The sequence below is a fragment of the Hibiscus syriacus genome, unplaced genomic scaffold, assembly GCF_006381635.1.
Source record: "Hibiscus syriacus cultivar Baekdansim isolate YM2019G1 unplaced genomic scaffold, ASM638163v2 tig00110430_pilon, whole genome shotgun sequence".
NCBI lineage: Eukaryota > Viridiplantae > Streptophyta > Magnoliopsida > Malvales > Malvaceae > Hibiscus > Hibiscus syriacus.
In genome coordinates, this window is record NW_024062734.1 from 1,795,391 (window position 1) to 1,809,327 (window position 13,937).

The 13,937-nt window shown below is 33.0% G+C and overlaps 2 protein-coding genes and 1 pseudogene across 2 annotated transcripts; all 3 read left to right on the top strand.

Annotated features, from left to right (window-relative positions):
- Window positions 1–3,682: 3,682 nt before the first annotated feature.
- Window positions 3,683–4,759, top strand: LOC120125375 (F-box/kelch-repeat protein At1g80440-like). Its single transcript, XM_039143802.1, has one exon. The coding sequence runs from the start codon at window positions 3,683–3,685 to the stop codon at window positions 4,757–4,759; it is 1,077 nt and encodes a 358-aa protein (XP_038999733.1).
- Window positions 4,760–8,467: 3,708 nt separating this feature from the next.
- Window positions 8,468–10,602, top strand: LOC120125345 (annotated as a pseudogene).
- Window positions 10,603–11,413: 811 nt separating this feature from the next.
- On the top strand, window positions 11,414–13,488 carry LOC120125457 (protein CURVATURE THYLAKOID 1C, chloroplastic-like). The gene is made up of 7 exons (XM_039143892.1): window positions 11,414–11,508; window positions 11,630–11,737; window positions 12,387–12,478; window positions 12,715–12,804; window positions 12,913–12,975; window positions 13,083–13,120; window positions 13,238–13,488. The coding sequence occupies exons 2-7, from the start codon at window positions 11,638–11,640 to the stop codon at window positions 13,290–13,292; spliced, it is 438 nt and encodes a 145-aa protein (XP_038999823.1). The 5' UTR covers window positions 11,414–11,508; window positions 11,630–11,637; the 3' UTR covers window positions 13,293–13,488.
- The last annotated feature ends 449 nt before the right edge of the window (window positions 13,489–13,937 follow it).

Consider the following 13,937-nt stretch of genomic DNA (forward strand, 5'->3'; position numbering starts at 1 on the left):
GTAAAATTTTAGATTTTTATAAGTCTTACACATGTCACTTAATGAACGAATTTAACGACAGACACCTAAAAATATAACGCCGTAAACTTTAGGTACATATTTTAACGGAAAAAAACTTTAAGCACTTAAACTTTAGGTACATATTTTACATTAAGCTTTAATATTTTTATAATTAATCTAAATATAATTAATATTTTTTAAACATTTATATTAATAAATTGTTGTCAAGCGTAATCTAACTTAAACCAAATTCATGAGTTAAATAAACAAGTTGTAAAGAAACGTAGCTGTCAGATGGTTCAGCAGAGTATTTATATTTCATATTTTTCTTTGAGAAAATAACCTAACAAAAAATGCCTTATAATATACGATTTTAACCAATTTTTTTTGGATTTACCAAAATGACCAACTAAATCGCAATACGATCGATAATTCGCAACGCGATCTCCGGTATCGCAAATCAGTTTCCAGATTCGTATCGCAATACGATAGTCGAAGTTCAGGTTGCGAATCTAGAAATTGATTTGCGATAGTCGAAGTTCGCGTTGCGATTTATTACAAATTCGTTGCGATAGTCGAAGTTCGTGTTGCGATTTATTCCAAATTCGTTGCGATAGTCGAAGTTCGCGTTGCGGTTTATTCCATGTTCGCGTTGCGAATCTGGAAACTGATTTGTGATACCGGAGATCGCGTTGCGAATTATCGATCGCATTGCGATTTAGTTGGTCATTTTAGCAAATCCAAAAAAAATTAGTTAAAATCGTATATTATAAGGCATTTTTGGTCACTGAGGTTATTTTCTCTTTTTCTTTTTCCTTTTTTGTTTAGTTAGAAGTTTGAAGAACAAAAGCTTCTAGAAGCTTTCAAAAAGCTTAAGTATAAACTATATGTTTAGTATCCAAGCTACGCTTTTATTTTGTTTTGGTCATCCAATTAACTTTTTTAAATTTATACACAACGTTTAGTTTTAGTTTCATTTTGGTCATCCGTCATAAAAAATTGAAGATAACGTTGGCATGTCATTATAAGGTAATGACACGTCATCATTTAAAAAAGAAAATACCATGTCGATAATTCATTTATTTTTTTAACGACGGGTGACTAAAATGTAAACGTTAGACATGATTTTGAAAAAAAAATAACTGAATGACTAAAATGGAACAAAAGTGATAGTTTGAATACTAAACGTTTACTTTATCCAAAGCCTAACAATACCAACAAATACAGTTGAAGAAATGAGATAAAAAATACTTTTGCTCATTGTTCTGAAATTTTGGAACGCTAAGAAAGTGAGGACAGCACGTCTGCAATGTCTCTACGGTTTTGGCTTTTTCCAATTTGTTTATTTATTATTTAAAGTAAAATATCAAATCATCCGTCCATTTTTTTGATAAAAAATACGTCGCTCCATTATATATATATATATATATATATATATATATATATATATATATATATATATATGTCGCGGCCGTCATTTGGTTGGGTCTGGAATTAGATTTTGACTTGAATAATTAGGTTAGAGTTGTCACCGATAATTTTAAAACGATATTTAGATAGATCGGATACCATCTTACTTAATCTGCGTTTCACCATAAATATGTTGGGTTTAGGAGTTGGTTACAGTCAAGGAAGGATTATTACCCATTAACTGCCCTTTCGGTACTACGTAATTTTCAGTCGTCTTTAATTAAGAAAATTAAAAGTTTAAATTAAAAAGACAAAAATAACGATCCCAATTATTCACCTCCGACTAATTCGAAAGTGTACCCATAAGAAGTCATGAAAGGTGTTAGAAAAAATGTGATGAAAATAAATAAGAATAAATAATATAAAATAAATAAGGAAAAAATAGATGAAATAAATAATAAAAAAGTAAATAACATAATTAAAATAAAGATGGAGAAAATGAAATAAAAAGACAAAGACAAATATATAAAAATATACATAAATAAAACAAAATAAAAAAAAGAGATAAATAAAGAAAAAAATGAAAAAAGATAAACAAAAAATAAATAAAGTAATATATATATATATTAGCGTATAAATAAATATTAGGGAAAAAATAATAATAAGAAATGAAATAATATATATATATATATGAAATAAAATATTAGAAAAAATATAGTAAGGATAAAAAATAAGATAAAATAAATAATAAATAAGAATAATGATAATATAAAAATTAAAGAAAATAATAAAAATAATAAAAATAATAAAAGAAACAAATATATATATATATATATTAATAATAAAAGGACGGAATTGAAATAAAAGTTAAATTGGAGGGTCAATTTTAAAGAAATTCTGGTTTAAATTCAATTTAGGGGATAAAGCTAACCATTTAAAAAACCGGGGACCAAATGGGAATTACCCTATTTTAATTTGAAAACACACGGGATAGGGATCCGCTCGGGTCGGGTCGGTCATGGGCTTTTGTATAAAAGTCGAAAAAAAATTAAATGCTCATTTCTCCTCTTCACATGCCGAGACCCCCTCCTTTGCTTCATCTTATTAAGTGTTCATAAAGGATGAAGAACACGACTAGATTTAATACGTTTTAGTATGTAAATAAGTGAATAAATTATATCTCGAAAAATGTTTTAATACGTAAAGAATTTTTTTGTTAAAAATAGGTGTTGAATTTTTTTTCGTTACAATTTTAGGAGTCTATACGTCAACTGCCATTAAAAATCTATGTTAAGTGATACATGTCACTTTTTGGTAATTTTAAAAAAAATTATTTAAAAAAAATATTTTAAAAAACTTAATTTTTTTCAAATCTTAAAAAAAATCCAAAACTTTTAAAACTATAATTTTAATCCCGTTGCCACCGTCGGTCGCCACCAAAGCCGTTAATCGGCCGAACACTCAACGACATGTAATCTGTCAGCCACCTACGACCAAAATCCCCATACTTTTGCAACCGATCAAATACCAAAAAATGATGTAAATAAAATATTTTATTTTAGGGTTTTGAAGGATTTATGTTTAGGAATTTATAGATTTAGGGAGATTTGATGTTTGATCGGTTAGGAAAATATGGGGGTTTTCGTTGTGGGTGGTTGGTCGGTCACACGTCGTTGGGTGTTCAACCGATTGACAGCGGTGACAAATAGATTAAAATTAAAGTTTTAAAAGCTGTGGGTTTCTTCTAAGATTTGAAAAAAAATAAGTTTTTTATTTAAAATAAAAATTCTCAAAATTATCAGAAAGTAATATGTATCACTTAACAGAGATTTTTAACTAAGTTAATGTCCGGGCACCAACAATGATAACAGAAAAAATATTAGACACTTATTTTTAACAAAAAAATATTTAAGTACTAATATTTTTCGATATATAATTTGAACACTTATTTTTTTATTAAGTAAAAAAAATGAAATTCTTTAAATATTATAATAATCCATGAAAAGTGATTGGAAGTTTTGGTAAAATAACGTAGGAGACACGTTGACACGACAACCTCACACTCAATATAAAAAATAAAGGTCAAATCTGAGAATTAAACGTCAGGCCGTTCGGCTATTCCAAGGTCTCCCCATGGTCTTTTCTGTTCTAAAAAGACACGACCTCAACAACGTTAACATTTTATCTCACTTTATCCCCTTTCCTTCTCTATATATATAAGGTACATTGAGTTCTTGAATCAACCCAGATTTTTCCTTTTCTACATTTAACGATGGAGCTGCTGATCCCAAATCTCCCCAATGATGTTGCCCTTGACTGTTTAGTTCGAGTTAAGTACGATCAATTCGCCACACTTTTGTCAACATGCAAAGGCTGGAAAAACCAGATTGAGCAACCCGAGTTTTTTCAGCTAAGGAAGGCCAGTTCCCATGGCCAAAAGCTCGTAGTCATGGCTCAAGCTCGGGTTGACCCGGATTTGAAACAGGCTCTTCAAAAAGGCTGCTCCCTTAAACCTGTCTTCGGGCTGTCTGTTTTAGAGCTGGATACGGGTGATTGGGTTGACTTTCCGGTACTTCCCGGTGAGTACCATAACGGGTTACCATATTTTTTCCACATGGTTGCTGTCGGGTATGATCTTGTGCTGATTGGTGGATTGGATCCGGTGACTTGGGAGGCCACCGCTTCTGTCTTTGTATTCAGTTTCTTGACTGCCAAGTGGCGTAGAGGGGCTGATATGCCCGGCGTACGGCGGTCGATGTTCGGTTGCGCTTCCGGAGATGGTAGGATGGTTTACGTTGTCGGTGGTCATGACGAGGAGAAGAATGCCTTGAAATTGGCATTGGCGTACGATTTGGTCAAGGATGAATGGATTCCGTTGCCCGACATGGCAACCGAGCGCGACGAGGTTAAGGGAGTTTTCCGCTGCGGCAAGTTCCACGGGATCGGGGGCTACGGAACCGATACGCAGGGCCAGTTCGAGAGAACTGTCGAGGTGTTCGACGTCGCGACGTGGCGGTGGAATCACGTGCAGGAAGACTTCTTGGAAGCCAGCACGTGTCCAAGCACTTGCGTATCTGGTCATGACGTGGATTTATATATGATTTACGAAGGCGATGTGGTGGCATGTAAAGATGCCAAGTGGCAAGTTGTTGCCAAGCTACCAGGTGATGTGTTCAAGTATTCTTACGTGACAAGGTGGCAGGACAAGTTAATGGTGGTTGGTTCTTCAAAATTGGATGAGCCCCACAATGCTTTCGTGTTGAATTTGCAGACGTATGATTGGACAAAATTGGCGATCCCTCATAAATACTCTGGCTCTGTTCATACAGGATGTTACTTGGAGATTTGAATCTAATCATATTTGCATAAGTAACAATTAGCATCTAATTTTATTATTTTAATTTATATCCATCTCGAATTTAATTTCTGAACAAGTTTTTTTTCTCTAAAATATTTTGTTATTATATAAGGTTCTTTTAGTATATCAAAATTTATCTAGATAATTTTTTATACGATACATAAATAAGTATGACTTCTTTAAACTCATAAGTTGGAGGAATATTAAGAATTTATACAAATTTAAACCTACGACCTTAAAGATATTACAATAATAAATAACAGTGTTAATTAAATTGGTATTCGATCAATAATATTTTAAAGGTAGAATGACCTTATCCCCCACCAAATGTTACTAGTTAAATATTATACTTTTTATTTATCTTTTTGAGATAAAGTGAGGTAAATAATGCAACGTAATAACTAATTAGTAAAATAAGACATATTTAAATTTATTTTAAGATTTAAACTTTAAATGACGAGTTTTACGTTTACTATATCAAATAATTTAAACTTTAAAATAATTATCAACCAACCTAATTTTTCAAAATTTTATCCCGCCTATATTGTTAGCCTGATTTTGCCCTCCTTTGTCTCTCAAGCTTTTATTTGATGTCAAATCAATCTACATTGAACAATAACAACGTTTATTAAAAACAAAAAAACGTCATTAAATTTAAGGTAAAGTGGTAAACTATATGAGTGGTATTTATGTTTTTAGTTCGTCCGATTTTGGTCATTAATTCAAAAAAAATGATTTTGGTCCCTTACATTATTAGTCCATTCATTTTTTTATCTTCAATCGTTAACTCATGTTAACCTGATACCAAAAATCTGAGTTAACAATTAAAATATAAAAAAAAAGCTATAAAAGAGGGACTAAAACTGAACATATCAAAGAACTACTCCTTCTACGCCCTGACGTAAGGGATCAAAACCACTCTTTTTTTTAAATCGGTGACCAAAATCAAATAGACTAAAAATATAAGGGTTCACCCATAGAATTTACCCTTAAATTTATGTTAGCTTAGTTGTTCTTTTCTATCATGGCATAATTTAATATATATGTACACACATTAAATAATCATTCCCTCTATGGAAGTAAAGAAACAAGTAACTTTAGGGGTTAAAGATAAAACAAATAAATAGTTGTGGTGTTAATTAAAAAAAATAAAATAATATAAAATTTAAGGATAAATCATTATTTTCAAAGGATAAAGATAAATCAAGATCAATTGTTTTCTTAGAAGATGTAAAGAAATTAGTAACTTCTAAATAATATGGATCAACAAGGTCATAATCACATTCGTATTTTTCACAATTTTTTTTTTATTTTCTTTCTTTTATCATTCAAAGATTAATGATGTAGGTACACAAAATGCGTACGCTTAGAACAGAAACAAGGCCAATGATTTTTACCTTTGTATCGATAATACGAGAATTAAAATTTGTTAATTGATTATTTATCACTCTGCTTATGTTTATGATCTCACTCTTAATGGAAACAAAAGTGTCTAGAATGACTACCCTTCTACGTCTATGTCCACGTCTGCTACTATGATCGCAACCACGATTGTTACTGCTAGCATGACCCTTATATTTTTCGTTATATGATGTTACATTTACTTTAAGGAATATAGTAGAACTGATTGGACAAGACTCGTGATTTTGTATTAATAGTTTATTATTATTTTACTTCATAGACGAGATATTAACTTAAAATATTTTTTTAAGAAAAATTCTATAACGTTCGTCGAACATAGATGAACAACATTAAATTAATTTATAAAATATTAAATTATAAAGTATTAAAGTATAATTATAAATTAGTTAAAAATCTAAGTGTAATTTTTCACCATAAACCCGTACACGACCCGACCGAACACAACCTCTAAAAAACCCAACCCGACTGAGTCAGATTGAGTTGAAAACCATCGGATTCGGGTCCTATGCCCATCACTACATGTAACCATCATATTGAGGATTAAATTTATTAAATTAAATAAAGGTTAGGACTAAATTAATAGAATGTGTAAGTAATGAGAACTAAATGTAAATTATACAAATTTTATTAACTGCTACATCATCTCATCCTTTAATATTTAACGATATGTAGCTTGATTGACAATATTTAAATAATTAGGTGACCCGATTGACAAAATTTAAAAATCGGTGGTTAAAGTAAAAAGGGTAAATAGTTAGATGGTTAATAGTATAATTTACTCTAAAAAACAATGTTTATAAATTTTGTATTTTAATTAAATTACATTTATATTTTTAACTAATTAATAATTATATGTTTAGTAATTTATAATTTAACGTTTTATAAATTAATTTAATGATGATCAGTGTTCATATGTGCTCATCAAACGTGACAACATCATCATTTAAAATTTTATAATCTTAAATATAATCAATCGTAACAAACTTTAGAATGTATAATTATTTTACGGGGTCATAACTATCCCTTAGACTATTCCAAATGATAAAAAGGATTGTTTTTTTTTGTCTGTTTTCCTTTTTTTTCATACATATTATTTATCATACCATGTAATAAAAAGATATTGATTTCTTCGTACATATTTAACATACCATATAATAAAAGGATATTTGGTCACTAGAAAAAGAAGACACTCGTAACGAGATGAATCGAAAGGATTAGTCGAATACAACATACTTTTAACAAGATAAACAACCTCAAATCAAGAGATTATTTCATATATAGATCACAATAATAAACAAACTTTTAAGCGCTCGTGAAAATTGTTCCACATGATCTTCCTTCAATTAATACCTTCATGCATTTTAAACATCATCATTACATTAATTTAGAAGCATACATTTATTCATGTATATTGTCATTTTCATGAGGATGTCTAGTTATTATCAAGTGTAATACGAGATTCAATGAAAGTGATTCCAAAATATAGAGAAAATCAACAAGTAATCATCCTCGTAATATACTATGCAGGACTAGAATCGTGGAGGAAAAGATGCACAGATTAGAACAACCTCGAAAAGATACACAAGAATAATTTACCAAAGAGGTGATAGATATGAAATAACAAATGTTGAAACTTTATCGTACTTTTTTTTAAGACCGGCATGTTGACAATGATAGTATATTCATCGGTATTTGATTTATTAATCGTTTAATTTAAATTGGGTACTAGAGATACGAGGAGGACTCTCCTTATTCAATTTGTTCCATTCGTAAATATGAGTATTCAAATTCTTGATCTTTCTTAAGGGATTTAATGTCTCTATCTCATTAGATCAATTGATTGTCGATAATATTTATCTATTTTCTTTTGCAGCGGTGTTTGACTATGAAATTAAACTTGAACCATTAGTTGTTGATCATTTTACTGAAATGAAAAAAATGGAAAATAGACATTTTCAACATATATATAGAATAATCTAAATTTGATGTGCTTAATATTATTATTCTCCTTTCAAGTCCCAGCTCATTTGTCTAGCAACATGCACCCATGTCTAAAAAATGGAAAATTCAACACAACTTTACATTCATCTCAATCTCACTAAAATCCCCATTTTTACGCATCCATTCATCTCTCTCAATACACACTTCATTATTTGGAAGAGGGGATTCTCAAAAAAACACTTTGTTTTTCGTTTTCGCCATTGTTTCTTTGTTCTTAGTTCTTTTCCCGTTTCCAGCATGCAGCAAATACAGTCAAAGCTATCAACAAACTTAAAGATGGTTGGCGCTGTTGATCAAGAACAAGACAGTTTGAAGCTTGGTAGGTTCTTTAATTTCCGGGGTAAGGGGCAGAAGACGAGGAGACGTGCGAAGAGTATGAGCGTCGACAAAGGACGTGGCGGGTTAGAGGAGGAGGCCGAGGATGAAGGTGAAAACCAGGGATCGGATCACGCGGGTGATCCGGCGTCGTCGGATCAAGATGACGCCGAGGCGAGGCAGGCCATGGAGAACATGATTGCCGCCTGCGAAGCCAGAGAAAACAGCTGTTAACAGGTGAGTTTCATTCATGCACGCTTTCTTATTTAGACTAGGTTTCATTGCCTGCACTGTGTTTGTTAATTTGTTTTGTATTCAGATATGGAGCAGATGAAGGAAAAGTTTGCCAAATTACTCCTGGGAGAGGATATGTCAGGTGGAGGAAAGGGTGTTTCATCAGCTTTGGCACTGTCGAATGCCATTACAAACCTTGCTGGTATTGCTTGTTTTTCCTGCTAATATAACAATAGATTTTTGATCTAATCTGTAGAAAATTTCTCACCAACGTTTTATCAATGTCTTCTGCGATTCGCTAGCTTCGGTGTTCAGCGAACAATAGCGTCTCGAGCCGATGACGGCCGAAAGGAGATCGAGGTGGAGAAAAGAGATAGATTGGCTCTTGTCTGTAGGTAATTGCATTGTTGAATTTGTTCCCTCTCAACAGAAAAACAAGGATGGATCGAACATGGAGGTATCTAGTCTCTGCTACTCTTTTGTCTCTCTGCATCAGAGCAAATTGAACGCCTATATATCTATATCTATATCTTGTTTGATTTTCAGATAATGATCACAAAGCAACGAGCAGATCTTCTAATGAACATTCCTGCCCTTCGGACACTTGATTCAATGCTTCTTGTAAGTGTTATTTCTGTATTGATCTTAGATTATCTTCAAGTACATCATGTAATAATCTAATTGAATTTACAATGTTCAGGATTGTCTGGATTCTTTCAAGGACCAAAATGAGTTCCATTATCTGTCGAAAGATGCCTCAAGTGAAGAGAAAGGGAACAGCAGAAGAATGGAAGATAAATGGTGGCTGCCTACCGTTAAAGTCCCTGAAAGAGGTTTATCCGAGAGCCAGAAGGAATCCGTTACGCAAGTGCTTAAAGCGGCGATGTCGATCAACGCTCAAGTTCTGTCGGAGATGGAGATCCCCGAAAACTACATCAACTCTCTCCCAAAGGTAAAACAAAAGATGAACAACCGAAAAGTTGCATGATTTTCCATGAAATCTACTGTCATGAATGATCCATTGATGATTTATTTATTTATTTTTAGAATGGGAGAGCTACTCTTGGCGATTCAATCTATAGGAGTATCACAGTAGAGTTCTTTGACCCTAATCAATTCCTGTCAACTATGGACTTATCATCAGAACTCAAGATATTAGACCTCAAGAACAGGATAGAGGCATCTGTTGTGATATGGAAAAGGAAGATGGTCCAGAAGGACGGAAAATCGGCTTGGGGCTCCGGCGTTAGTTACGAAAAGAGAGAACTGTTCGAAGAGAGAGCCGAGACGATTTTACGCATTATCAAACACCAGTACCCCGGAATACCTCAATCTGCACTCGACATCTGCAAAATCCAATATAACAGGGTAATTACACCACCTACGCATATATATATATATATAACCTATGCATTTTTTGACTTGTTTAAGGTTAGTATCTTGTTGGTATGACAGGATGTAGGACAAGCTCTCCTAGAGAGCTATTCAAGGATACTGGAAAGCTTGGCCTTTACCGTCTTGTACAGAGTAGATGTCCTCTATGCCAATTCTATTGTTCGAAATCCGAATCAACCAACATCCAAGAGCCTGCCTAACTCGGCGAATCCGGTCTCCGAAACCGACGGGGAGAAAGGGAACTTGATGACACTCTCGGACTTACTTACATGGAGTGCGGAACAGCTCGAGATCGACGAGGAAACTGAGGAATGCAAGGAAGCGATATCCAAAGAGATTGATGAAAACCAGATGAAAAAACTGAACGCAGTGAGTACCAAGAAGACATATCTTGAGAGCTTGGACGAGGTGAAAAGCCCACAAGAACGCCATTAAATGGAAGCATAGTGATAGAGAGACTGAAAAGAGTTTGAAAGATGAAGATATTCAACATATAGACACTTTTTGTAGGCTGCCTGCTACATTCTGTATTTTTCCCATGGCTTCCTTTTGTAAATAGGAAGAGATAAAAAACTAAAACAATGGAGCTTTAAAGCCTTCCATATATTTCTGTCATATAAGAACAAAGAACCGAGTTTGTAGTTTGATAGCCATTGAATATGATTTGTATCTTTAGAATTCATGTTTTCTTTACATGTAACACGATTGTTTTACAGATTTTATTTTAAATCTTAAATAAAAAGAATTACTTTTAACTTTTTTTTATTTGAATTAATAACTTGTATCTGATTTATTGATCGACTAATCCATATCGTATACTGGAGAGGCGAGAGCGACCCCCTCAACACAGTTTGCTTCATTCACAAAAACCAAGATTCGAACCCCTTACGGAACTTATCACCTCATCCCGCTAAACCAAACTTAAGAAATTTATCACCTCATCCCACTAAACCAACTTAACAAACTTATTGTTGATAATTACTTTTAACTTTAATACATCCAACATTCGAGAAAGATACGAGAAAGATATTTAAGAAAATCAAATATTATTTTCTCTCAACTACAAATTAACTAATGAGTAATGGAATTTTTAAAGATATATATTAAATTTCAATTAGTTCTAACTTCTAACTTCTAACTCGTACAAATATCTACAAAATTAACTTCTTGTAAATTTTGAGGAGAGATGAGAGCCATAGATCATACTGATAAAAAAGACGCTGCTACACTCGATTTCGCCTCCTTTGATTTTGAGGTCCAGTTTCATTACCATGATTTTCTATTTTCGCTGCCTGACCACAAATTATATTATATTGTTCTTACTACAAAAAAGTGTCCTCTCGCTCTCAGTTTCTCTGTTAGCTGCAACTGAGGTAGAAACCTTGAACTCCGTTCTCATCGTATTACCTTTGTTGTTTTTCATGGTAAATCCGAACCCTTTTGGACTCCAACCCAAATAACCCGAATTGCTTCTTTTTTTGTCCCTTTTGGCAGGTATTTTCATGGCTTCCCTTACTGCAAGTCTGCTCCCGCCATTGCTTTTACAAGATACAAAGACCCTTTTCAGGACTTGTCGGAAACCCTTAGTTTCTTATACTGGAGGTGTGTTATTCACTTCATTTATCCTTAAGAAACTGCCTTTTAAGATTTTACAGTAAATTGAATATTATGGCTCAATTTTCACTTTGGGTGGTCGTTGGTTAGTTCATAGTTGAGTTTGAGTCTATATTTTAATAAAAATTTTGAACTTCTTTATGGTAGTTATAGATTTTTATGAGGTAGATGATGCTCTTAGCTATAGAACTTTCACGCACCCACACCCTGCATGCCTATCAAAGCCTCCGAAAGAATACTTCCATTAATCGAGATCTCCCGAGCTTCATATCCCGTCAATTACAATCCTACAGGATTACTGACAGGCCTATGAAATCTACTAGGACCAAATCTATTGACGACCGTATTTAATTGTCTGATTATCCTTCATGCTACGAGGCCAGAATGGGATTCAACTATGTTAATCATGTGGCTGTTGCAGTTTAGGTACAGAACAATTACTTGAAATTGGATTTAGGTGTTTAAGACTTATCAGTGGGGGACTATAGAGTTGTAGTTTTTAGTTTTCACTGATGTTGATGGGAAACTTGATTCGTAGCTGAAAATGTTTAGCAATTAGGTTCTGTATTAGTTGCAATATTCCGTGCTTCCGGTACTTCATTCTTTCCTCTTGTTGCCTGATTTCCTTGCATTGCAGCAAGGCGGAACTGTGCTGTTATTGTGAAGGCTACAGTTGATAGCTCAGAGTCTTCAACCTTGCTTAGTATTGTCAAGTCTGTGCGAAATGTTGTAAGTTTCATTCTCACAGACAAATACTTGTGTATCATGATCATGGCAGGGGGATAGTAGGTACTTTGTTCAAGAAATAACGGAATTTCTATGCTTGAATTTCATATAACTTTTATATTTTCAATTCTCCTCCTGCATTTTCCAATGCTGTCTTCTAGTTTGATTTCAGTAAAGCAAGGGAAAGTCCTCATCTTCCTCATTTCCCCCCTGATTTTGGTTTGATTTGTTTGGAACAGTGGGATAAATCTGATGAAGATAAGGTAGGTCTCATTGGTCTGGGATTTGCAGCTATAGTGGCCCTGCGGACATCGACGGATGTGATTTCGGTAATCGATCGATCCCTTTCGAGTTTCAAACCATATTTGTAGATTTTAACTATTAGAATTGTAACATTTAACTCAGACATGACTTCAAGCCTCCTTTGATATGAACAGGCTGTTGACAAATTGCCAATTATCCCAGTTGTGCTAGAAATCATTGGAATATTGTTTTCTACAGTAAGTTGCCTGAACACTAGCTTTCAACCATCCTAACATGTCACCCGAACATATTTTTTCTCCATCTCCGGAGGCTTCGATTACTAACTCATATTTTCCTTTCTCAGTGGTTTGTTTACCGGTATCTCTTGTTAAAACCAAATCGGTAAGTAGAATTCCTCGTTTAGATAATGATATTTCTTCGACGTTGAAGAAGAGAGCACCACCATAGGTGATTTAGTGAATCTTCAACAACCTAACTCTGAACCACCCCATTTTGCAGGGAAGAACTGTACCAAATCATTAACAAGACGATATCAGAAATATTTGGACAGTGAATTATGGTGCTAAAGATGTGATCGAGGAATGAGGATCAACCCTGCAATTCGAATGCAGTTTGTTGCAGTGGCGTCTAAATATGGCATCTGTTTTTATGGTGTAATCTTTAACAGTATTACTGTGATGTGTGATGCTGTTCAACTTCAAAACACCACCTAATTATAAATCACCTGAAAGTTGACCCATGGGCCTCCATTTTCCAGTGTTCAAGCATATGTTTCCATTTAGACGTTTAGTCATTTTTCTATAGAAAATCGTCAACTCTTTTAGTTGTTATTATTGGTCAGTCGTCATTTACAATAAAATTAGTCCTAAAATGTTTGTATTATACATCTCTTTCTTCTCTTTATATTGATTTTCTAAAAAATCTATTTAAAATCGACAAAAATACATATAAAGTTTCAATGTTCTAATGTTGCTATCTGGTCATTTGATGAGTTTAGTTTTGAGATATATTTTTTGATTTTTCAAAAAAATGTTTTTTACTGATTGAATTTTTGAATAAATTAAAGTTTAAGATACAAAAATACAATAAAATAATTTATATACAAATTAAACTATTAAAGTTTTAAATCCAAAAATACAAATCAAATTATTTTTAGAAAACAACGATCAAATTTAAATCAATAAAAATTAAAATTTAA

Coding starts and splice junctions, on each gene's coding strand:
- LOC120125375 (XM_039143802.1), top strand. CDS start 3,683: ATGGAGCTGCTGATCCCAAATCTCCCCAATGATGTTGCCCTTGACTGT.
- LOC120125457 (XM_039143892.1), top strand. CDS start 11,638: ATGGCTTCCCTTACTGCAAGTCTGCTCCCGCCATTGCTTTTACAAGAT. Junction 11,738..12,386: donor CTTAGTTTCTTATACTGGAG/GTGTGTTATTCA, acceptor CTTGCATTGCAG/CAAGGCGGAACTGTGCTGTT. Junction 12,805..12,912: donor CATCGACGGATGTGATTTCG/GTAATCGATCGA, acceptor TGATATGAACAG/GCTGTTGACAAATTGCCAAT.